This window comes from Crinia signifera, chromosome 1, assembly GCF_055691185.1.
Source record: "Crinia signifera chromosome 1, ASM5569118v1, whole genome shotgun sequence".
Taxonomy (NCBI): domain Eukaryota; kingdom Metazoa; phylum Chordata; class Amphibia; order Anura; family Myobatrachidae; genus Crinia; species Crinia signifera.
In genome coordinates, this window is record NC_139217.1 from 334261897 (window position 1) to 334288915 (window position 27019).

The following is a 27019-nucleotide window of genomic DNA, read 5'->3' on the forward strand; positions in this document are numbered from 1 at the left end:
AATTTGACCTTTTACACTGAAGAAATGCCCGTGCAAATCAGCAAACCGGGTCTCAAATACTGTGTCACCGACTCTGTTAAAGAGCGGGGTTGGTGACCTGTGTCGACCCTTTTACACTGAACAAATTACCGGGTATAACTACTTCACCCGGTAATTTGATGTTCAGTGTCAAAGGGGTATTAGTATAATCTGTAAAACCATCACATGAAATAGTAATCCTTGAATACTGTAGTTGCCACGTAGGACCTTCCCTAATGATAGGTTAAGGCTGGAATCAAGTGGTCTGTCTGCATCAATTCTTTTTTTTTTTTTCTGCAGTAATATCTTTTATATTTTGCTTGCAGCAGCATTGACTTTGAATGACTATTAATCTAGTGGTTCACAAAAAACAGTCCTAAGACACACCAACAGTCCAAGTTATGCTTGCAGTCAGTTTGAATATACCCTCTGTGCATAAGCAGGGATATCCCTAAAACCTGGACTGGTGGGTTGCCAACAGAACCACTGCTAAACCCTAAATCTAAGTATATCTGTTAAGGTAACGATTAATCACTGTACCATCTGTGAAAGTGACTGTTTGCAAAGTATTTCATGTGAGAATTTGTGACTGTTGGTGTCTCATTCTGTAAGTTTCCTGATGGACAGTGCTGTACCTCAGTTGAAAGAGTGGCTTTTTTTTACTGCAGAAAATACTGTATATCTACGGTTAGATGCTAAACTGCCAGGAATAATTGATTTAAAAAAAAAATGCAGCTTCAATGTTGAGCTTAGTGGTCTCTTAATCCCGAAGTGTAGCATTACATTTGTTTATAGTGAATATAATCTGTTGCCCACTTTCCATTATATAACATATCTTGATTAATCTGCATATTTTTTGCTGGAATGGAAAAGCAGTTTCCACTTAGGTACCAACCAAAATCCAACGAATAATGCTCAATTTGAGGCCCTCCACTAAATATATGTCAGAAGAAAAAGATATTCGTCTTTTAGAGTTGGTTAACCCCTACATTCCCTCCAGGTACTACGTTTACCAAGGGGGACCTGCTATAACAATCTACCGACCTGATTTATCATTCAGTAATGTATAATATGATCAAAGCTGACATTCAATTGGGTGAAAGCAAAGATTAGAAGCTAACCTAATTGGCCAAACTGGTCAGACGTGTATTCATCAGCTTAATCTTACAATAATATTTGACAATGCAAACACCTATTTATATGTAGATAGCATGGGCTTTTAATGGTCTTATGTGAACGCAAGATAAGAGTTGCACACATGAGAAATAGAAATGGTGATTCACAAGATTTCCTAACTGCTCGATAAGGTAGAAGTGTATGACCACTTAGTGGGAGCACCCTAGATTCCATAGGTGGTTTTACCTGGGGTAGTAGGGGCGGTCTAAAAAGAGACCTGTTAGTGGTCATAGGGAAAATATTTTCCCAATCCTACCTGCTCAGGGAGGGTGCACACATAGAAGTACCGATAGATGATAACTAGAGTCTGATGGATTGCTAAAAGGTGCTGGATTAATATCTGGTTGCTATCGGCAACATCTTCACTTTAGTAAATATACCTCAAAAAGTGTATTTGCTGGGAAAATGCAGCAGGAGTTTGGGATTGAATTGCAAATGCGATTATTGGTATAAATTCACCATGAAAAGGGATCCCCGAACCCACTTAGTTCTAAATGACCCCCATATGGGGCACATTCAGGTCACTGCAAGCTGCTATCCTCTGCTCCTATTGCACATATATGTGGACACAGAATCTGCTTTCTGCAGCTGACTGGTGGAGGCTGCTGTGACCTGGCCGGCACCCCCCCCCCCCCCCCCCCTTCTCCTATTTCTGCAAAAGCTTACTTTACTCATAGCTCTTGAGCGTCTCACAAATGATTTGCAAGCTATTCTTGTGACTGCCTTACGTGTTGCCTAGCATTCTAGCAAGGGCCAATACTATATTTCCTTTGAAAATCAGTGACGTGATCAATTGTATAACCTCCTGCAAGTTCAGTGATGCAGTGTTTACAAAAGCTAAAGCAGATGATTATGTACTATAATGTAACATCATTTACTCTCCTAGCACAGAACATGTGCGGCAAGACTATACCGTGTGTCTATTAGATAATGAACTTTTCACCCTAGCAGCAGTAACAGGGTTAAGATAAGAAAGTGAAGAATTGGTGAGGATGGGAGGGAAAACTAAACTCCTCTCTGCATCTCCCTGCCTTATTGGGATAAAATATGTAAAAGTAGGGAGCATGCATGGGACCTGTTAAACATCCTGTGCCATTCCTTTAATGGAGAGACAGAGCACTGTTTAAACAAGAGCCTAGGGCAGAGGGAAAGGGAGAGGTCTCCACAACTGTGTACTGGATGCATCCTCACTGGCACATACACAGCGCAAAGCCCCTATGTGGCCTGATCAGCTTATTGTCTGCTGCTGTGATGCAATGGATGTTTCTGGGCATTGTTGTGTAGGGTGCAGGATTGAAAATACTTGGAAAGTTTTTGGTTTGGCACCAGAGTACAATATAAGTATTCATATTTAATTTGTTTAGGTGATAACATCTTAATAGCTAATGGCACATTTTCTTTGTCATTTCCTTTTTTTTTTTATTACCACCTTGTTTTTATTCATTTTTTTTTTTTTTTTTTACTCCTTTCAGCTGCGCCCTCTTCCAATTAGATTGCATAACCCCCCCCCCCCCCTCATATGCTTTTTTACGTCTTCATCTATATTTTATACCGCATATGTCCCTGTTTTAGGTTTTTGTTATTTATTATGCATTTTACTTCATATCTTTGTGAGAGTCCTCTAATTAATGCCAATATTAAGGGGATAACCGTGTATAATAGTTACCTAGTGACTGTACATGTTGTGCTCTATTACGGTTTAATTATAGGAATCTGTTTTTAATATTGGTTTTCCACAACTGTCTCTAGTATCATTTGATGGGGTTGATTTACATAAGCTTCTACAACAGACAAGTGGTGGTGTTTCCCATAGCAACAAATCAGATTGTGTATTATTTCTATATTGCATTCTAGAAAAATGAGACCATCTGGTTGCTGTAGGCAACACCACCAGTTGTCTGTTTTTGGAAGCTTTAGTAAATCTACTCTGTAGGGTCTAAAGGGGTGTACACACGCTTCGATTTTGACAGGTTTTTAATTTGATTTTGCTTATAGAAGCAAAAATATATCAAATGGTTTTTTAAGATGCTTTCGATCTGCATTCGATTCGATGCGCGCTCCTGTTTTCTCTATATCGAAAAGAAAAATAGACTGTCCAGGCAAGGAAATATTGAATTTGATCCAGCAAATCGAATTTGAAATCAATATCGAATGCTAAAGTGCAGATCACATGTGAAATTGAATGTAAAGCAAAGGCTAAATCAAAAGGGGGTGGAATTGGGGAAATCGAAATCTAATCGAAAGTAAAATCTATGCATGTGTACACCACTTTAGGCAGGGGTGGCCAAACCGGTCCTCGAGATCTACCAACCGTCCACATTTTCCAAACCACCTAGCTGATGCACAGCTGTAGTCATTACTAACTGTCACATTGTCAATCATGCTGCAGTCATTCCTACTATAGATCTGCAGCATGCCTGAAACACATGAACTGTTGGTAGATCTTGAGGACAGGTTTTGCCGCCCCTGGTCTAAGGTTTGCTGCAAAAGACAGGAAATTATAATTTTTTTTTCTTTTTGGTAACACAACTTCCTCTGCTGCCATCTCTTCAGTTCTGGTTGGTCCCTTTACATATGCATGCTGCGTTCACCTGTTCACTAGGCTGCAAACACACGCAGATTAGCAATCCAGTCTGAATCAGGCCCTTATCTGTTGCACTAAAATAGGTCTACAAAATATAAAGATTGTCTATTTTGATAGATAGACTTCTATAATGTATATTCATTCAGTGTAAAATAAAACTAGCTCATACCTGTAGGTGCTGAAATTGGATTTATTGATGCCCATTATTTATATGCCAGTTCGCTTCCCACCCACAATAGAATTTAGATTGGCATGTCTTGTGAATATTTCACTTTATATACAGTACTAGTAAAATAACGGTGTCCTTCCTATAGGCAGAATATTTTTTCTATGCACCTAATATTTTGATCCTTTGCAAAGGCAAGAAATCATGTGTATGATACTTGGTTGGATGGGTCACTGCTACAAACTTAAGGTGCCCATACACTAGTAAGATTTATCTTCAGATCAGGCTGGTTGGAACTAAAACATGGTTATTGACAGTTTGTCAGTTTTCCAGCATTTCCAAGCAAATGGTCAACTGTCATGTGCTCTCATCCATAACCATGTTTTTGTTCCAACCAGACAGATCTGCAGATAAATCTGCGTGTGTATGGCCACCTTTTATAGTGATGACCTTGGTGTAAAACTTTTTTTTTTTCCACTTCCTGTGCGTGTAATAGTTTCTTGCCAAATGTAATTAAATCCATGCTGAGAAGCATAATTTAAGCGTGTATTAGCCAGTGTAATTTTTCCCTGCATAAATTCACCTTGTAGTGATCCATTCATATAATAGTTAGGATTATTTTAAAAGCTTTTGCTAGAAGCCAAATAATACCATGTAACCTAAAACTTCCAAGTATCATGGTAAAGCGAAAAAGCAAATAATGTTGTATCTGGAACAAACCATGTTATGCAGGGTATGCCATTACATTGATATTGGTTTTCTGCAGGGTAAATACTGGCTGCTTTTCTGGGTTGTCCCCTTTCAGACACAAACCAGGACTACACTGGCATTCTGCAAGCTAGGGCTGCCAGGCTGTTCTTATGGCCTCTATATATTGGTCAATCCCCGTTGCCGCCGATATAGGCAGCAACTGAGACACATCAGCGTGACAGCATTGGCAAATGCGCATACCCTTGGTGATGCTTGGACCATGCTACATTTTGCAGCATGGCCCTTGTTAAGGATCCTCACCTTTTGTCTGTTTTATGTACAGATGACTGTGGGGGTCATTGGCGACCTGTGAGCGTGCTTCAGCTGTTGGGCAGGGCACAAACACACTGGGCTGTACGATGAGCGATACTGCTCAAAGGTTACAATCAGCGATATTTTATTGCCCCATGTATACGGTGCTTTACACACACACACACATCATATACACACTCCTTCTCAAGCCAGTTGCTTCTACTGCCTGCGGCAAGCACTGCCAAACTCGCATGGCTGCATGGACACCCTGCCCCCGGGCTACCCAGTTTAGCCTATTAGAGGCTTCTAAGGGCAAACCGGGAGTTATGTCCCTAGTTGCACCCTTCACACATAACTTGTGTTGTCATTGTAACCCAGGGTAGTTTGGCCAAGCCCTGGCAAAAACCTGACCGTTATGGGTTCTGTCTGTCAGCGTTGGCATTTCCTAGAGAGTCTGCGTTTTTTTCAGTGCTAAATTTATTTATTTGGTACTTGTGTAATAGCACGGCGCCCGGCTACGCTATGTTTTCAGCGTAGGCGAAGCTACGTTGTCCGCGTAGCCCAACGGCTGCCTAGCGTAGTCAGGGTAGTGACTCCGCGGCAGCACTGCGTAGTCAGTGTAGTGTCACCGTATAGTCCCCGGGAGCTGCAGCTCTGTCCCCGGCAAGCCTAGTGAGCGCCTCTCACCCAGTGCTGGTAACCGCCAAATCCCCTGCACTGGCGGACGCCGGCAGAGAGGGGATCATGCCGGTGAGAGGCGCTCCATCTGTCTGAGACGCATCTCAGTAATTATTGCGGCAGGGTATGGCAATCCTGCCCCTGTCCGCTTCAGGGAGACAGGGTTAGGGGGTTCGGTAGCACGTGCACAAAGGGGGATGCAGTCACAAGTGCGTCTCATGCACAATAAAGGAATCATTTGCCAGTGCTCCATGTTACATACTGGCAAATGCCTCCTTTTCAAACACCCACTATCCACGCCAGCCGGAAGCATGGCGAGCCCCGCGAGGGAACGCGTTTCGTGTCCTCCCGACTTGTTCATACCCCCACATACACGTCGACATTTATAGTTGATTTTATAAAGTGTGGCGAGCCCTGCGAGGGGACGCGGATTACTTTACATGTATTCCGCGTCCCCTCGTCCACACTTTTTAACATCAGCTCTACACCGACGTGGAGATATGAATAAGTCGGGAGTACGCATAACGCGTCCCCTACCGGGGCTCGCTGCACTCACCACGCTTCGGGCTGGCGTGGATAGTGGGGGTGTTTGAAGAAATTATTCACACCTGCCATATCATACGAACACTATCTGACAGGGACGCCGTGCTATTACACAAGTACCATTTATTTATTTTCACTTTTTTGGTGTTTTTTTTTTTTCTACAGATCGAGGGACAGATGTACTAAGCTTCAAAAGTGATTAAATGGAGAGTGATAAACAACCAGCCAATCAGCTCCTAACTGCCATGTGACAGACTGTGTTTGAAAAATGTCAGACAGGAGCTGATTGGTTGGTTGTTTATCACTCTCCCTTTCATCACTTTTGAAGCTAATACCCCTTTTCCACTAGCAAATTCTACCCGGGTTTTTGCTCGTGGACGCGCACCGACACGGGTTTTTTGTCAGTGTGAACGTGTCCTTTTCACAAAACACGGGTAGAGAGACCAGGGAATTCTACCCTGGTATCTACCAGGGTAAAACACGGCAATGACACGGGTCTGTGCGCAGTGTAAACGCACATTACCCGCGTTTTAGATCCGGGTAACGCTCTGAGGCCGGTAATTGGTTCTTCAGGGGCACCAGAGGATGATGTCATCTGCTGGAGACGCTGGGAGACGCTGACCACGAGGAGGCTTCCCAGCAGCAGCTCCTCCGGCGCTGGGCACAAGCAGCCATCGCAGCACATTGCCCACGCTGGGCACAAGCAGCCATCGCAGCACATTCCCCCACGCTGGGTACAAGCAGCCTTTGCAGCACATTCCCCACGCTGGGCACAAGCAGCCATCGCAGCACATTGCCCACGCTGGGTACAAGCAGCCTTTGCAGCACATTCCCCACGCTGGGCACAAGCAGCCATCGCAGCACATTGCCCACGCTGGGCACAAGTAGCCATTGCAGCACATTGCCTAATAGTATAGTACAGCAAAATACTGCAAAATGTCTGCAAGTCCAGCATAGACACAGCTACTCTCTCAGACTCCATTGCTGCAATGCTGTAAGAAGTCCTCACCCACCACCCCTCCCCTTTGTCCCCTTTGTCCCCTTTGTGACTTCAAACTGGTTTGGACTGGAAAAAAGCTATGTCTTGTGGGCATTCTTGGGATTTTTCAAAGTTTACCCGGGTTTAGTGTAAAAGGCTCCGACACGGGTATAACACGGGTCTATGTGCAGTGTGAACAGTGTTTTTACCCGTGTCTTACACGGGTATGATCCGTGTTCAAAAACCCGTGTTTAACACGGGTTTCAGATGGAAAAGGGGTATGAGTGTATCTGGCCCAGAATCTCTTCCATGTACTCCTGGTGTGTTGCCACCATTGTATCATTTGTTTGGGCTGAGTAGTCTGAGATGAGTTACTATGTATTAGGAAAGGGGTTACTGGGACAATGCTTGGGGAAGGATGACAGACCTGACATCAGAGAGCACTAAGGGATATTTCCAGCAATCGGCTTCCCTCTGAGGAAGGAAGTCTCCCAAGCTGCTACTCGGAGCAGCACACAGTACTGTCCTGTCCCATTCCTATACAGCCCAAGTCCCATCACAGTGGGTGTAACTGCAGGGAGATGTGCAGCAACATAGGGTGCAGACTGGTCTAGCCTCATTACCTGTTGCAGTCAGCATGTCAGACTGACACCCTATTTCTGGTCTATTCTACGTGTATGTTTCTTTAATGGATTATGAAAGTATTTAGCAGGGAGGTGTCCTTCATCTCTTCTGATAGCAGATTGTATGCATTCATTATTCTTGCTGTTCTCACAATTCACTCCCAGGGTCATTGCTTTTATACTGCAAAATGTATTCACTATTGATCCAAAATTACATTGGTTTTATCCTGGCAGTAGTATCTTTAGCAATTGCACATGCAATATTGATTCAAGGATTGTATATTCATTCGTGTTCCATGTATATGAGAAGCGGTGTGGTGGAAGGCTGATGTAGGGCAGGGGTGGCCAAACCGGTCTTCGAGATCTACCAACGGTCCACGTTTTCCAGGTTACCTAGCTGGTGCACAGCTGTAGTCATTACTAACATTTTAAAACATGCTGCAGTCATTCCTACTATAGATCCACAGGTTGCCTGGAAAACATGCACCGTTGGTAGATCTTGAGGACAGGTTTGGGCCACCCCTGATGTAGGGGATCTGGTACATTATTAGTTATAGGCAATCATTGTCAAATACGGTCTTCCTTTTACTAAGGAGTTAGCTGTTCTGTATTCTGTACTGTATATTGGCATGAGCGCTGCATCAACTGGCCGCTTACATTACATATATATACAACCCTGACTGCACACATGCTCTTGGGTACACAAGAGCTACTGTAGGTCTAGGTCGACATGTATTGGCTTTACCACTGAAGGTCGTCACATGAACTATGTCGACATGGCTAAGGTTGACAGGGTTGTAAGGTGGACACAAGCATTAGGTCAACAATGGCTACAGTCAAAAAGTCAACATGAGTTTTTCACTTTTTGTTTTTGTTATGCCGACAGGCGGTATTTCATGCCCTACCATCCACTACAGCGTGGACGGATAATAAAATAGTGTCCATGTCGACATTCTGAACCAAAGAAAAAATAAAACTCATGTTGACCTTTTAACTAAAGCTTGTGTCGACCTGACAGCCATGTCTACCTTCTGTGGTCGACCCAATGCATGTCCATTTTAATATGTGTCGACCCAATGACCCATCCCCTGCTCTTGTATACTAGGAAAGGACCCCAGCAGCCTGTGATATTAGTGCCGGTCACATGCCTGCTACATTCTGTGTTCTGTGGAATGATACATGAAAATGATCATCAGTGTAAACAGAACTATAGTATATGTATTAAATCATTGCAGGCCTTGTATTGTTCATTCTGGCTTGCTACAAGGAAAACCCTTACTACATGCTGTGCCAGTACTTTCTCTCATACTGTACCTCTTCTTTTTATTTCCCAATACACCCAATGTTCTCATTACAGATGGTCCAATCCCTATTTCCCCTTTTCGAAGAGCCAATTCTGTGAGAGATAGAGTGAAGAAGTTTACGGAAGAGCCCCCTGGTATGCCCCCTCCATTAAGTTTCCGATTCTCTAGCATGAGGGGTGAGCGAATCCCAGCCAGAGCAGGACGGATACAGCTACATCAAACCCTTTTCTCTGCTGGTCCTGAAAGTGGTCAGAAGGTGACACAGGAAGAAAAGCTGACGGCTAAACCTGGACTAAGTCGCACATATTCAGATTTTCGTAACCACAGAGAGGAACAAAACACAGCAAGCAGCAATGGGACAGAAGATAGTAAAACCTCATCTGTACCTGAATTCACATACTCCAGTTCATCCATAAAAGGATCCTCGTCTAACAGCTCTGCAGGACTCAGCACATCCTCTGGGGAAGTGAGCCGGAGACTACCCAAAAGCCAAGGCTCATTCATCCCAAAGCAGGGTGGTGGGAGGAGCAACACGGACCAATTGCATGCCAGCCAGGCCACAACACTGAGGGGGAAGCAAGTTGAAAACACAGATGGGACCATTGCAACATCAGTGGAGCAAGACAGTGTGCAGCCCTCTACACCAGCTCTCAGTACATCATCTGAAGACGCTCAAGGTGACCAGCAGGACGCCGACATGAAGACCCTGCTCACCATTGAGATCAAAGATGGACGGAATCAAGGGTCAAGCAGCCGGATTATGGGGCAGCCAGGAAATCAGCGAGCAGGTATTTCTGAATTCGTTATCCTCTTGGATAGGAATTAGAGCATGTTTTTTATTTTATTCCTATTTATACACATTTGTCAGTGTACATGATTTTAATATAACTTTTAAATGTAGTTTCTAATAAGTTGATATCTGCTGCAGCATGTAAAGGGTTTAGACTATTAATTGATTTGGTGGAGAAGCACAAGATCTCTGCTGGCCCCTAGTGACAGCCGTTTATATTGTTAGGGTGAGACCACAAGCCTTATTGGGAGTGTTGAGACCCAGCCAAACTCCTGCAGAGAGAGAGAGTGCAGAGGCTGTGTATACAAGCTGTCTCCAAAAGCCGCACATCCCATCCCGAGAGCCTATATCCTACCATAGTATCCTAATCAAACCACAATTGTGTGTACTTATCGCCTATGACAACCAATATGATGTCAGGGACACATTTTAGTATTTTCATTTGGTTTCTTAATGGATAGCCTATTTGAACCATCCTTTTTTGTATTTCAGCACTTTCAATTTTAATATCTGGTCCATTTTTTGGACAGCATTTGTATTTGACTACAGCAGACTTTATCACAATGGTACTTATTAAGTGATTGTTATATTGCATGTGCAATAATTACTTTTCATTTGAAAATTAGATTTAACCCTTTATTAATCTGTGTACTCCAATGCTGGTCTGTTTTTCCAAAAGACGGCCATGTATTGGAATCGCAGAGTCCCAACTGCCCAATAGACCAGCACCTGGCTAATTACGGCTGTGTATGATTGCGTAAATGATCTTTAGCACACTAAAAACTCTGCACTTTCCCCATACTAGTTGTATTCTGCAGACACCAGTGTCTGTACATTTGCTTGCCATGTTTACATGGAGACCATCTGCCTCTGTGCAATGTCTTCTTTTAAGCTATTCCTCAAGTGGCTCCATTACATCACTTACATGTCATGGAAATAAACAAAAGCCTGTTATACAAGTTCTATTGGCAGCAAATGAAGAGCATGATGTTATTTTAATGTCAGTTATTAATGAGAAGTCCACTACTAGATTTACCGGCTCAGGGTTATACTGAATGGCCTGATATATAGAGCTATAACCACACATACAATATAAATCATGATATGCATCTAAGTAAATGTTGCTGTATTTTTTCCATTGACTGTTCCTTTCAGACAGTCATGCCTCGGCAGCCCTGCACACAGAAATACTTCCATCTGTGACATAGCTACTGGAAAATGTTATGTGGGGCCTTCTAAAGAATAAAGATCTTCACTGACTGAATTGGGTTAATTCCCTACAGCAGAGAGACACTGGTAAAATGTAATGGAAATAATCTGTTTTTGTTTTGTTTTTTTATAGAATTGACTTTAGGGCTGTCTGCTACCCCTTTCCGAGTTGGCAGCGGCGTTACCACAAGCAGCATCAGTTCTGCCAAAACCATCAGTACCAGCAGCAGTATCAGTGTGGACAGTGGGATCAGCACAAACAGTGATCTCCGCAAGGTAGTTTTTAGCTACTGAAACTAATGAATCCATGCTGTAACTATAAAATGAACCAGCTACTGATATCTGCTAAAACGAATTTGCTAAATCATTTTTTCCTGACCATATAATACTGCTGCCTATGCGAATGTACATAATAAACCATTTGCTAGAGACACTAATAAACCTGTCACATTCTGGGTGGTGAATCCAATCGGGTCCAAGTTGGGTCGTGCAAGCCATTCTCACCGTGATCTTGCACAGTGAACTGAATTTTTAGAATCCAATTCCGAAATAAGTTTTGTTTTTTTTTTGTTTTGTTTTTGTGGATATTTGCATTTTTGTGTGCACCCTTAAGAGGAAAATATTTATTTTAAGATAAAAATATGAGGGCTCACTTTAGAACCCCTTTGTGAACCCACCTAGTGACTAATTAAACATTTGGAAGTTGTCTTAATTGGGCCAATGTAATTTTGAGGTTAAAAAAAAAAAACTAAATGGCCAATTTTTATACATCCCCAACTTTTAAATAATTCAATAAAAAAGTGTATTCTTTATTTTTTGTGGATTGAGCCTTTTATGGTGTATATCCTTATAGAAAGCACCTTTGGTGAGAGCTTCAGAAAGTGAGATATTTGGTAAGAAATCTCCAGTTTTTTTAAAGCGGCAAAGACTTATACTGCAAAACAAGTTTGATTTTGCAGTGTAAATGATTGCCGCTTTAAAAAAACTGGATATTTCTTACCAAATATCTCACTTTCTGAAGCGCTCATCCTATTACATTTCACCCCTTGTGTTTATTGATCTAGTTATCTAGAGTGCAAGCATTATGTCCTGGGGTAGTAAATGGAGACAGTTATGTAAACTTAAGGTGCATACAGCAGTGAGATTTTGACTGCAATTTTTTTCCTTAAACTCACTGGAGCCGAGAACCATTCAATCTTGATTAAATTTGCTTGAGATTTTTACTTTATTTACTTGATTTTGACTGGCTGATTTTTGACTATATTAGAACACTAGACTGTATACAATATAGTACAAATTGGCTTGCCTGCTTAGTCTATCTTTTCTTGCAATGCCGATCCCATGGTGGCACACACGTATTCGTGCTAACTGTTCTTCAGATTTTGACTATATAGTCAAAATCGGACACTCAAATTGCACTCTGTGTGAGCATTACACATTTGAAAGTCTGAGTGGTCTCTGAGGGTTGCAGTTAATCTGTTGATGTAAATTCTGATTGAAATGGTTCACTGATAGCTCTTGGTTCCTGAAACTGGCCTTAAACTACTATGATCAGGCAATTATCTGAATGGGACGATAATGGTTTAATGGCCGCAACAGAATTCCAATATATTTTTAAAAACGATAATTCTTAATCACAGGCTGTTGAAATGGTATTCTGTGTTCTATTGATCTACTAGCCGGATGTGTTGGGAATCCTGGCTCTAGTCAGAAGTGGGTTTTTAGGGTTTTAGTGTGTGTGTGTGTGTGTGTGTGTGTGTGTGTGTGTGTGTGTGTGTGTGTGTTGGTAGGGAACTGCTGGTGCCAGAAACTACTGATGTTAATGGCAGTTTAATAGGAACTATGTGCAAGATAATCTATTTGTTAGCCTTATATGGTAGTTTGGGAAAGGACTACAGTTGTAGAGATCCAGTAGTTAGTGTCTTATCTCTCAATGCCTGCAGCTGTATAAAATGACCTTTATTGGTGTCCCATATAAACAGACTTGTAACTTCAAACAAAGTATGCTTTCCGTACAAAAGATAAAGGATATAGGGAGGCCAAATTCCTTGAGACTTCAATTTAGCAGAATTGACCAGTTTGCAAAATCTGTCCACAAAAGTCTGGGTAGCAAAGAAAGCTTTGATGCCTTCACTCTTCATAATACCTTTACCCAGAGCTTAAGTGCCAGTCAGACAATGGTATTGTGGTGAAATATGGGACCTAGAGATAATGGAGGAATCCATTCCTTGTGAGCTGTCTTGCATATCATTTTGCCAGCAAGTTGCCTCCCACAAGATGCATGGTGTCTGGAATGGGGCTTAACATTCCAAAGTTGCATGCAAAACTCAATGGGGCAGATGTATTAAACTTTAACAAGAGATAAATCCAAGGGTGATAAGGAGAGATAAACCTCCAGCCAATCACCTGCTAACTGCCATGTAACAGGCTGTGTTTGAAAAAAGTCAGTAAGGAGCTGATTGGCTGGATGTTTATCTCTCCTCATCACCCTTGCATTTATCTCTTGTTAAGGCTTAAAACATCTTCCCCATTGTTCCAAGCATCATACTGTACTATTTGCAAGACTGGCCCTTTCATATCACAAAGCACTAGAATTGTAGCAAAATTATATCGCAGTGATCAACTTTCAATTTTCTTAAAATGTGGCTATATATTTTTGTGTAAAGAAATGTTTTTGTTTTTTGTTCGTGTGTTTTTTTGGCTGATTTTATTCCTGACAACTTTTGGTAAGTTGGTGCGTGCATTAGTATTGCTAAAAAAGCAGATGCAGAATTTACACATCAAAATATCTATTGAGAAATGGAAATGACATAAACAGAACTATGGATTATGGCCTGTGGACATGAGTAAGAATGTATGCTAAAATACTATCCTGGTGCATGAAATTGGAGATTAATAAAGGTGCTGATTATTTTTTGTTGTGTGTTTTTTTTTTTTTTTTTTTTTTTAGTTTTTTTTATGGTACTTACCGTACCATAAAAAAAAACTAAAAAAAAAAAAAAACACAACAAAAAATAATCAGCACCTTTATTAATCTCCAATTTCATGCACCAGGATAGTATTTTAGCATACATTCTTACTCATGTCCACAGGCCATAATCCATAGTTCTGTTTATGTCATTTCCATTTCTCAATAGATATTTTGATGTGTAAATTCTGCATCTGCTTTTTTAGCAATACTAATGCACGCACCAACTTACCAAAAGTTGTCAGGAATAAAATCAGCCAAAAAAACACACGAACAAAAAACAAAAACATTTCTTTACACAAAAATATATAGCCACATTTTAAGAAAATTGAAAGTTGATCACTGCGATATAATTTTGCTACAATTCTAGTGCTTTGTGATATGAAAGGGCCAGTCTTGCAAATAGTACAGTATGATGCTTGGAACAATGGGGAAGATGTTTTAAGCCTTAACAAGAGATAAATGCAAGGGTGATGAGGAGAGATAAACATCCAGCCAATCAGCTCCTTACTGACTTTTTTCAAACACAGCCTGTTACATGGCAGTTAGCAGGTGATTGGCTGGAGGTTTATCTCTCCTTATCACCCTTGGATTTATCTCTTGTTAAAGTTTAATACATCTGCCCCATTGAGTTTTGCATGCAACTTTGGAATGTTAAGCCCCATTCCAGACACCATGCATCTTGTGGGAGGCAACTTGCTGGCAAAATGATATGCAAGACAGCTCACAAGGAATGGATTCCTCCATTATCTCTATCTCTAGGTCCCATATTTCACCACAATACCATTGTCTGACTGGCACTTAAGCTCTGGGTAAAGGTATTATGAAGAGTGAAGGCATCAAAGCTTTCTTTGCTACCCAGACTTTTGTGGACAGCAATGTACACATGTAACCCCCTTTTCCTGCCAAATTCTCCTGTTTATGCCATACCTGTGGGTCTGGACTAACCCATATCTCCTGTCCCCCACTGTCTCCTGCTGTGTCTTTCTGATTGGGCTCAGAGTGAGGGCCACCATGGCTTCAGTTGTGAGGTTCTGGCCATCACAAATGGGCATGGCCTTTGAACCTCTGATGGCTTTGGAAGGTTTCTTCTCTGATAATCCTGTGGGTCAGCCTGTCCACTAGTCTTAGGACACAATTAAGGTCCTTTTCCGGGGCACTTTCTCAGGTGACTTATATTATGGTGTTTCACAGCTGGCAAAAGGAGGAAATGGTGAAACTATGTTGTTCTCATCGGGAGAGAGATTATAGCTGCCAATAGGTTTTATAGTCCATACATGTCAGACTTTATTGTTTAGGAGCAATGATTTTGGATAATTTGGTTGTTGGTCCCTGTTCTCCTTCTTGGGGTAATTCTTCTTATTTTGGACTTTATACTTTGAGTGACTGTCTCTCTGGTTGTCCTATAGTGTGGGCACTGTGTGCCTATTGTACAAGGATGATATGCGCTTTTACTTTTCTCAAACAGTCTTCCAAACAATATCTTTTTTAGATACTTGCAATTCCACCATGCTCTGTACTCAGTGTGAAGATACCATACCGGATAGTGAGCAATTTCTTGCCCATCCCATTCTTAGCACCTTTACTACTGACCAGGAATATCTTCTATTTACTCCTCTGTGGTGCTACACTTATGGGAAGAAGAGGTACAGTCTATCTCTCTCAAATTGCAGTGGGTGGATGAATTGGGCCCCTTGACAGCTGATATAATGTTTTTTGTATTCGGTTTTCCTGGTGTGGCTTCAGTTTCTAGCATATACAACTTTATAAGTCATACAGGGTCTTTTGGACTTGGGGGCATCTTGAAAGATAGGGTGGGTTGACCTCTAGCTCCTTCCCGGAGACTTATACTGCTGAAACTGGTTTCTGCCACCTGCTGTGGTTGTGTGTTTGCCGTTTGGTGTTACGGTGTGTTGGTGAGACGGTTCAGGTTTCCAGTTTTGGACCCCCACCTATATTTTGTGTACAGTGTCTCTAGTTCTTTTAAACGGTTATTTACAACATTATCTTTTTTTTTTTTTTTCATTAAGTTGCTTATTGCTCAAGGGTGGGAAGCTCCACAAGAGTTTACCAATCCAGGTAGCAGGAAACTTGCTGCATTAGTTTGGTAATGTTCACTCTTTCTCATAAATGATATGTGTATACTAAGTGGAAATGCCCGGCTGAGTATCGGCTCTCTGACAACATCCCTGACTTGGACCCTTCTATTCTCTAGTTTTCCTTGAGAATCCTGTAGGTGTTTTTGTCTGTTGTATTTGATTGTGTATTTATATAAACAAAGGTGTGAGGTCCGGCACTCCCAAAACAATATAAACAGCCACCATGGTGCCCTCCAAGCTGAAGGATATATGCTGGTAAGTATCAAACAATACAATGGGGCGGCACTCAAACGGATTTTAGCTATTGGGGAAAAAAAGCAGACAGACAGCTGCCTCTTGGCCTGACTTTTCGGTATATTTAATACCTTTTACAAAGACAACACATACACAGAATAACCCTTACTTACAGGGAGTGACACACATGCTGGCTCCGGCGTCCCAGCCGGCACATCTGACTGACATCATCAGACGATGTCCTCTGTGCAGCATGCCGCTCTGCTATTTGGTGTTACAGTCCTAATTGCATTTTTGTGTAGCTACATGGGTTTTTACCTGTCTTTGTGTTATTACAAGATCATCAATCATCTAAAGATTTAATAAAAATTAAAATATGAACACAATAAAAAAAAACGCAGTTTAAAGCCAGGATATATAATCAAAATCTAATGAATGCGTAGATCCTAGTGTTTCTCTGGACCCCAAAAAAATGTGTGTAACTGCAGCAATGTATAGCACTGCTACTAACAGGAAAATACTTTGTCTGCTGCTCCAAGAATAGGCAGCTTCCTGCCACCTGCTGTGTCCGCATCTTTCTTCCCTTTTGTGTTTGCAGTGAGATGTTATGTAAATATATTTATAGCTCCTGTCTGTAAACCTTTCCCCATATCTGGATTAGAAATGGGATCAGAGCAGGACCCAAGCTGTGTGTCCTTGGTCAGATCCCCTCTGATTTGTGGCAGTAGCTCTGCCAGGAGCCACCTCCCCACACCTTCCTCAGTGTGTCCATTATATTAGGTTGTGTGCAGAGCAAGCTGCTGGAGAGAGCTGGTGTAACAATGCCTAGTGCCGGCCTTCAGGAGCTGGATAACCAGCACGTGGAACCATTGCAGAATGCGGAGCATGAGTTTATGCTTTTTCAGAAGCAGGTCACCCAGCAGCTGCATGACATGGCCATTTTGTTGGAACCTCTTTCATCTGCTGTCAATGACTTGAAGGAAGAGAACCTGCATCTCCGTATGGAGCAAGAGAGATTGGCAAGGCAGGTGGAAGAGCTGACACTCTTCCTTGGTGCACAGGATGTTTGCAACTCTGTTCCTCATCCTCCAAGGTTTGCCAGCACTCGTAGGTCCTCCTCTGTGCATCTGTCTAGAAGTAACAGCCTTGTAAGTGCCCGGTTATGTCCTTATATTGTCACTGCATGTGAATTATTAATTGCCCATTGTCTCTACTTTCTAAGGCATTTCTAAGTAGTTTGCCTTTGTTTCTCAAAGTTCAGGATTTTGTATAATTTAGACAGATTTACTCATTAGCCTGTAGCAAGTTTACTACTTCTGTGATAAAATGTACTACCGTATATAGTATTTAATGGCAGCTGTTCATAATTAATGCCGGCCTAGTTCCCCTATTTAGAGTACTAGGGATCTGCTACCAATATTAAGAATACAAATGTTTAATTTGCTAGTGCCACACCCGAATATTAACATGTCCTGATTGGATGGTGACTGGTCTCTGAAACAAGCCTGTGAAAGGAATATTAATAGCTGGTATTCGAAAGTTATGTCCAGTACTTTTTCCAGAAATTGCCAGATCAGTGGAATTCGTAACGGAACAACTATACTATTAGTTTCACAGTCACGTGCAAGCTACAATTGTTGGCAATTGTTTTTAGTCCTATATTAAATGTATAGTGTACTTGGAGATTAATCACATTCATAGACTATAATAAGATGAGCAATTGATTATTCGGGTGATTTTTATTTTTTTTCTGCGCTTTTGCAATTCAGTGCAAGAAATACAACTTGACCTGAGTATTGACATTTAATCTCTGGTGATTAAACACACAAAGTGTATGCTTGACTACTGCTGATACATTTTATAAGTTCTGAAATTGGTATCCAGAGAGCATCCTCTGTGTAAATACAGATGTGTCCTCATACACCTAGCCTCAATATGCCATGCAGCACGAGCCAAGTTCTAGCATAACGGACTGCCACTGTAACCGCACAGGAATTATATATATATATATTTCTGTCTAGTGTCTGTGTGACTCTGAAATACTGCCATATCTTGTCAGCAAGTGAAACCACATCTACTAGCTTTCGAAGCTTACTAGTTTTTAGATATTTGTACCAAGTCGCAGATGAAGCGCAGTGAACTTGGCGGGCAAAAGATGCTGGGATTACTGCTTCGTAGCACTATGTATATAGTTTCATAGACATTTACACACGTGTCACCATTGATCGCGAAAACCCCAAAAAATAGTGGGTCCCAGGGACCCCTCACGTACAGAAATTGGGGTCCTACCTGACCTTTTCTGGGTCCCAATGAAATAAAGCCTCCTCTACCCTTCCTCCCAACATGGAACATACAGAGACCTCCTCCTCTCCCCCACATGGCATATACCCTGAGCCGAGGGCCGTCCCAAGCCTTTTTTGGGGGACATAAACATAGCTTTGAGTGCCTCTCACTGTCACTTTTATGGGTCGGGGGGATCAATCAATTGGCCCACTTGCATAAAGTATGATACACATATACTAGAAAATACCCAAACACAAAATAGGGACAGTTCGCGCCAAAGGCGCGCATCAAAAATTTAGCGCATGTCTTAGTGGGGAAGGGGCGTAGCCACATACAGTATTAGTACCAATTCACATTATGCAAAACAATAGTGCCACTTGGACACACTGCACCAGGATTACACACACCATAATGTCTATTACACCTTATGCCACATACCGTAATGCCCAATATATATTATACCACACATACCGTAATGCCTATTATATATTATGCTACATAAGTTCTGCTTACCTACATTTCTATAGCAGTCTCCTCCCACCTCCCGCATGCCACATACGCCAGCTGCCTCCTCTCGCTGTCCGCCTCCTCTCCCTCCCCCAAATAAGTGTTTACAAAAGATACAGTATTCAAACACTATTCACTGCTGAATGAGTGTAACTATGGAGCAGGGTATTTGCACATAGGACAATTTGAATAAAATCATGTAATTTAGTGTTCATTCTAGCATGCGCTATCTTTGAAAACCCAGGCAGTTCCTCTTCCCTGCCTGGGGTGTCGCTGTCTGCTGTAGTGCTTCTAGCACAGTGTGGTCTGTATATCAGCACTGATATGCAAACCAGACCTGTGCTAGGAGCACCACAGCACAGCGACACCCCAGGCAGGGAAGAGGAACTGCATGGGTTTTCAACGATAGCAGGTGCTAGAATGAACACTATAATTGAATTTGCAGGTAATGCTAAATTGAGTGTATGACATAACCCATCTGATTCCAGATGAATCTCTTGAAATAGGTATAGCACTGGGGCAAGTGCAAGCTAAAATGTATAACTGTTATTTGCAGAGGTTATTTTAACATGCAGATTAATGAGCAGTGCAGCCATATGCCCCCTCCAGCAGTCAGCGTGTTAATGTCCCCCCACCACCAACCCCCCCCCCATCTCTGCACACAGCCACTGCTGTGTCTTACCGGACCGGCGGTAAAGTATTTGGGTGCAGCGGGAGGACGTGCGGCGAGAAGTGCTCACAACATCCTACTCCTCCGCGCGATCTTCAGTCCACCCCCGGCGCCTGGCTGATGTGACGCGGCCAGCATGTTCTCACCTCTGCGGCCGCATCACAACAGGGGGGGGAGATACATATCCCTCCGCCTCTCCGGCATTCTTATCTTTCCCCCTCCGCATGCTGATCCGGCCACAGCGCGTCCCAGGGGACGCAGCCATAAGCAGAAACTGAGTCCCTGGTGATCAAAAATGGGTAAAATACTCGCTATAGCGAGTATTTGCGAACCCTGGTCACATGTTAAGTTAGTCCTGTTTTGAGAAGTGCCAAGAAGAGCGGTTTACTGTGGCAATAGTATATGAGGACACCACTATGCTTAAAAAAGGAAAAATATACAATACATCTATGCTGCTTTAGACCTAACTGGTTCAGATCAATAAATGATATTCCTATTTATCTTACATGAGTTAATGTGAGCATTTTCAAAGTTATGCCCCATAATGAGCTCTTGTATTTTATTAGTCATAGGGCATTATTCTCTCTCCAACCGCGCCCCCCCCCCCCCACCTCCTTGTTTTGGCGATAAATACAATGGCTGGCTATGGCCAGAATGTTTATTAAAGCACTAGCGACCTGCCCCGGCTTCGCACGGGAAGCACTAATTATCTATAGCCAGATGACTTCGGATTTTTGTAGTTGGTCGTTAGATTTGGGAATACCTTGAATATACGGCTTGAATATTCAGTTGTATTTGACAGAAGTTCGGCGGGAACGAAATCTCATTCGTGGCGCGATCGGTCACGCCGTTTTAGAGTCCATAGGGAACATACACACATACATTTTTATATAGATAGATAGATTGATTGATTTACATGGTACTGTTCATGAATTACAAGCACTCAGATGCTCAGTGTTAATAAGTGTCCATTCCAGCGTAATGCATGTAGGTGGGAGTTTGTTGGCTCTGCACTGATCTAGCTATTTGTTTCTGGTGCCAGCAACATGTCTGTATTGATGGTTGTCAAGCAACTCATCCATACAAATCCCTCCATTTTATACTGTGCCTTGGCGTTCTGTGGGCAGCTTACTTACACTGGTCTCATGGTGGTTTGGGGGGATCTTTTACATGTGATATCCTCGAACATGTGTAAGAAGTACAGAAACTGATAGAAAGAGGGCACCCGCTGCCGTATACTGACTGACCATGATTCCAAAGGGAATATACACTGCCATTGTGACCACATTGTTTTATGCCAGTCAGTGTTTTGCAATTGATGTACTTAGTAGCTTAATTTGATTAAATGTATATTCATGTTGGAAACCATGTCTAATAATATGCTAATTACATGCAAATATAGTACAATATAGAATGTAGTAGTACGTTTATTTCTAAGGCGCCACAAAGTGTCCGCAGTGCCGTACATAGCAAACAAAACAAAAAAACAAATTACAAGGTAACGTACAGGGTGTGTTGAAAGATACAGTATAAATAGGGGTATAGCTGGTATGTAAAGGATCACATAAATGCAGATTGAAAAAGGTCTTCATTACAATATATATAAAGGCTGTTTTAGGCTTATAGCGGCGATTTTCCTGATTGGGAATAAGTTACAATGATATGTCCTTCAACGTAAGGTGGGAAACTTTCTCCCTTCACAATCTATAGGTGCCCATACACGGTGCAATGAACACCGTGCTGTTAGTACTAGATTGCATTGCAATGTGCTACAGCAGCGTGCTCTATACGGGCTGTCCAGACTCTGTGATGTGTGTGGGAGCGTGCATCACACCCAAAAACCACACTGTGTATGGTCACCTTACTGTATGTCTTATGAGGCATTTATTTCACACAGTCTGTAAAACATATCACTTTTCCGTAGGTTGAACCAGAGCCAGCACAGCCGAGTAATCAGCAGGTGGAAGTATTTCTTCCCAGCACAACTGTGAAAGTAGAAGATGAGAAAAAGAGCAAGCTGACAGCAGAGGGGCTGCGCGCTATAGAGGATGAGGACGTTCTGGATAAGATGGTGAGACTGGGGATGCTGCAAGATTGTGCTAATGTGGAGATTATGATTTTAGGTTTATACTGCATAGATGCTGGAAGAATAAGACCAGCGAGCCCAGGACCCTCTGAGTTCATTTTCCAGAAGGTTTCATAGGATGCTTCATGTTAATATAATGCAACCAAGTTCCAGCCCTCAAATAGTGGTAGGGCAGTAGCAGGCGTCTATATCGAGGTTTCCTGGGCTACTAATTATGCTCCTGTAATACACTGTGACAGATGATGACTCTTGGTCTTGGGTAAACTTCCTGGCATACTCTACATTGTGATCAGTCACTGAGCAGCCAGACTGGGTATCTCCTTTCTTGCCATTGCATGCTATGCAATAACTGAATCTGAGGTACTCTTTACCTAGCACGGCGCCCACGATCTTGATCGTGGGCATCGTGAGGTAAAAAATCGCGTCGGTCGCGTCGTATGCGGGCTAAAGATGCCCGGACGCGACACGACCGACGCGATGTCCACGATTTCCCCATTGAAAACCATGTTAAACATGGACATCGCGTCGGTCGCGGCCGGCCATAAATGTGCACACGATGGCCGCGACGCGATGCCCACGATTTGCCATAGGAATCAATGTTAAAAGGCCCGATGGACACGATTTTCATGTTAAATGGCTGAATGGACCCGATTTTACCATAGGAAACAATGTTAAATGGGCCTTAGAGCCCAAATAGTTACCCTGAACTCTGAAATGGCCCCCCCAATTGTTTCCGCCACCCCACGATCAACGTCAACCCGAAGCGTGGCGAGCGCAGCGGTACGCGTCCTCCGACCTTTTCATACCCCCACTATCCACGTCGGCGTGGAGTTGAGAATAGAATAGTGTGGCGAGCGCAGCGAGCCACCGAGCCCGAAGCGTGGCGAGCGCACGCGGATACCTTCACAGGTAAACGCGTCCCTTCGCGGGCTTCACAGGTGTCCGCGTCGCCATGGACACCTGTGAAGCCCGCGAGGGGACGCGTATAGCTGTGAAGGTATCCGCGTCCCCTCGCGGGGCTCGCTGCGCTCGCCACGCTTCGGGCTCGGTGGCTCGCTGCGCTCGCCACACTATTCTATTCTCAACTCCACGCCGACGTGGATAGTGGGGGTATGAAAAGGTCGGAGGACGCGTACCGCCGCCCCTCGCGGGCTCGTTGCGCTCGCCACGCTTCGGGTTGACGTTGATCGTGGGGTGGCGTAAACAATTGGGGGGGCCATTTCAGAGTTCTGGGTAACTATTTGGGCTCTAAGGCCCATTTAACATTGTTTTCTTATGGCCACATCGGGTCCATTGAGGCATTTAACAGTAAAATCGTGTCCATCGGGCCTTTTAACATTGATTCCTATGGCAAATCGGGAGCATCGCGTCGCGGGCATCGCGGGTACATTTATGGCCGGCCGCGACGCGACCGACGCGATTTCCATGTTTAACATGGGTTTCAATGGGAAATCGCGGGCCGTACTAGGTAAAGAGTACCGAATCTGATGAAGAACTGAAGTACTGTAGCCCTAATTTAAGTTCTATCTGGACAATTAGCATTGTTAGTGCATAGTGTACTTGAAAACTATTAGACATGTTGCAGGCAAAAAAACATGTCTTTGTCTTGTAACAGTTGGATAATACCACAGACTTTGAGGAGAGGAGAATAATCCGAACAGCCATGAGGGAACTACGGCAGAGGAAGAGAGGTATATTGTTACATACCTATTCATTTGCATGATACTTAATTGCTTACTGGATACCTGTTCATTTTAATGTACTTACACCAAACCAGAACAACGGGAGAAGGAGCGAGATCAGCGCATGCAGGAACTGAAGAATAAGGAGAAGGAGGCCAGGCTGGCACGCAGCACAGAGTCCAGCTTACGGCAGAGAGAGACCACAAACCATGGATCTGCTGTCAGCACCATCACTAAAACACAGCGACTGGTACAGTCCAGTAAGTAATGTTTCTATCAAGATTTGGGTGTATTAAATACATACCTTGCTTTAGATACATGTTTTGTGCATGACTAGTGTCGTCATTTTGAGACGGTTTGGTACCATTTTAAAATTGTTCAAATGTTTTTTTGGTACTTGTTTCCTAGGCACGGCGCCAGCGATAAAAATTGTGTCCATCAGGACCCCCTGAAATCGCGTCCATTGCATGGAACCAAATCGCATGCGATGCGATCGACGTAATTTTTACATTGGAATCAATGTAAAATGGTCCCTGAGAGCCGATTTTACATTGGCCCCAATGTTAAATGGCCCCCAGACCCCAATTTTTATTGTTTCCCAACCCTGATGGGTCAAATGCCCCCTATTGTTAATGCCACCCCACGATGAACGGCAACCCGAAGCGTGGTGAGTGCTGCGAGGGGCGGCGATACGCGTCCTCCGACCTTTTCATACCCCCACTATCCACGTTGGCGTGGAGTTGATTCTATATAGTGTGGCGAGCGCATCGAGCCACCCAGCCCGAAGCATGGCCAGCGGACGTGCATTACTTCACAGGTATACGCGTCCCCTCGCTGCGCTCGCTACACTATATAAAATCAACTCCACGCTGACATGGATAGTGGGGGTATGAAAAGGTCGGAGGACACGTACCGCCGCCCCTCGTGGGCTCGCCATGCTTGGGGTTGCGTTCATCGTGGGGTGGCGTTAACAATGGGGGGAGGAGGGCATTTCTCATGTGATATACCCATAAGGGTGGGTATACAATGAAAAATCTGGTCCATTGGCCCATTTAACGTTGTTCTTTATGTAAAATTGCATGCCTTAACTTAAGGCATGCAATGGACACGATTTTTTAATTGTCGGGGAAAAGGCTAAAAATAGCCCTGAAATCACGTCGGTCGCGTCCATCGCATACCTTAACTTAAGGTATGCGATAACCTACGACGGGCGCCGTGCTAGGAAACAAGTATCGTTTTTTGTTTTTTGCCATACCGTTAAATCTGCTATATTTATAATGTTTTTTGGTCCTCATTGAAGCATTTCTCCATGTAGGTGCTTAAGGCATGTAGGTGCTTAAGGCATCGGGTTAGCCTCACCTAGTCTACATGCACCTAGCACCACACGTTTATATATAAATTGTTTTACAGATGATGGCAGCAAAACCTCCAGAACAACCACTGTGGAGGCCAGCTACATGAAGCGATCAGAGAGTGAGTAGATAAACTAACAGAATCTCATCATATTGACATGGCACGAATGTAGCTCGTCTCACAAAATTTTAATATCTCTCTCTCTCTCTTTCTCTCTGTGCCCATATGCATATTTATAACCTTTTACTTAATTCAGTGGTTCCCAAACTGTGCGCCTAGGCTCCCTGGGGTGCCTTGGAGTACTTGCAGGGGTGCCTCAGGTTGGTGGTCCAGAATCAATTCAAGTTATTTATGGGAAATGCAATAGGAAAAATCAGTGCTTCTGGCTTCCAATTTAGAATATGTGGGTAAACAGATCATGTTTCTCACCACATAAGTGGACCTAAGGAAAACATTTAAATCACAATTTTTTTTTATATATTTTTCCTGAAATTAGTAACATTTGGCCTAAGGGGTGCAGTGAAAAAAAAAGTCTGATACTTTAGGGTACCGTGATTCAAAAAGTTTGGGAACCACTGACTTAATTATTTGGTTTGTACAAATATTGAAATGGACATAAATTTATCTGAATTGTGGCACCTACTCACAGTATACCAAACTTAATGTGGACACTCAATCAACATAGCCCAGGGGTAGCCAACTCCCAGTCCTCGAGAGCTACCGACAGTTAACGTTTTCCACGTCACCACACAGAATCACAAGTGCAGTAATTAGCTCCACCTGTGGATCCTTTATAATGTCAGTCAGTAATGAGTGCACCTGTGCCCCAGCTAAGTGATCTAGAAAACCTGAACTGTTGGTAGCTCTCAAGGACTGGAGTTGACTACCCCAGACATAGCCCATGAGAATCAGTATGAAAGAGTATCATGGAGAAAGGTGTAAGAAACAGAAGTTATGTTCCCGACTAAGCCCTCTTTACATTTGTGCAATAATGAACCTTTTCTTAAAATGCAGAACCAGAATACAGGAGATCACTGTTTTAATAGAAGTTGTGTAATACATGCCCTTTTTTGATACTCTTTACAGTGTAAATGTACTTTTAATGGTGTTTTCATCCATTGCGTCTTTAACAAAGTCTACTAAAATTCTCCGGTCAGTATGGTCTTCTCTTCAGCTACAACATCTTGGAGGTAGAACGGAAATCATTATGGACTGATGTCACTAGGGCAGAGGCCAGGTCCAGGTTTCTGCAGGTATAGGGTAGATCGACAAAACTCCCTACATTAGCAATTAGACTGATACGACAGAGCAAACAATGTCTACATATACCTTGTACTAGGCACAATAATATGAAATGGCTTTAAATAAATGTTTGGTTATGTAATGTCTAATTTTGTTTTGCAGATGGCGGAACAGTTGTTCAAACAAAATCTTTATATACTGCCACATCTAAGAAAGTCGGCAGGTAAATACACCAGATTTTAGGTTTTCAATGATAGTAGTAGTGCATTTTGTACATCATTTTGGCTTGCTGAAATAATTAAATGTTAATTGAAAAATCTATAAGATCTGTATGTAGAAGAAAGTAGCCTGCTGCCAGCTAGTTTAGTATAATGTACGCTCATCATATATACCAAGAGTCCTATCAACACTTTAGTATCTTATGTACTGTAGTGTTTTTGATCGTGAGGATGATGGAAAGGCTGCTATGGAGAGGAGACAGGCGGAGAAGAAGAAGGAACTCATGAAAGCACAAAGCCTTCCTAAGACACCAGCTGCTCAGTCTCGCAAGGCCATGATTGAGAAACTAGAGAAGGATAGTGGAAGGTAGGAAGGGGACTGCTCTACTGAGATGGGCTGGGTTTTGCTTGTTACTATTTTATTAACTTCATAATCTACAGTGTTCACTTATATTGTTAAATAAAGTCTATGTGAAAATAAATGACGCGTAGTGAAGTAAACCAGAATTGAACTGTTTTACTGCACAAAAGTAATTCTTGAAGTTAAAGACCTCCATAGGAATGACCTCCTGGTTGGGATAGGTTGACACATTGGGGTATATTCA

General features: G+C 42.7%; 1 protein-coding gene across 2 annotated transcripts in view; it reads left to right on the top strand.

Moving 5' to 3' along the window:
* SMTN (smoothelin) overlaps positions 1-27019 on the top strand; it is a 119996-nt gene that overhangs the window by 78700 nt on the left and 14277 nt on the right. For both annotated transcript variants that reach the window (XM_083145300.1, XM_083145301.1), the window contains exons 9-16: positions 9127-9861; positions 11206-11348; positions 21758-21904; positions 23535-23610; positions 23697-23861; positions 25012-25074; positions 26359-26419; positions 26629-26781. In XM_083145300.1, coding sequence (XP_083001426.1) covers positions 9127-9861; positions 11206-11348; positions 21758-21904; positions 23535-23610; positions 23697-23861; positions 25012-25074; positions 26359-26419; positions 26629-26781 — 1543 coding nt within the window. The remainder of the gene's footprint in view (positions 1-9126; positions 9862-11205; positions 11349-21757; positions 21905-23534; positions 23611-23696; positions 23862-25011; positions 25075-26358; positions 26420-26628; positions 26782-27019) is intronic.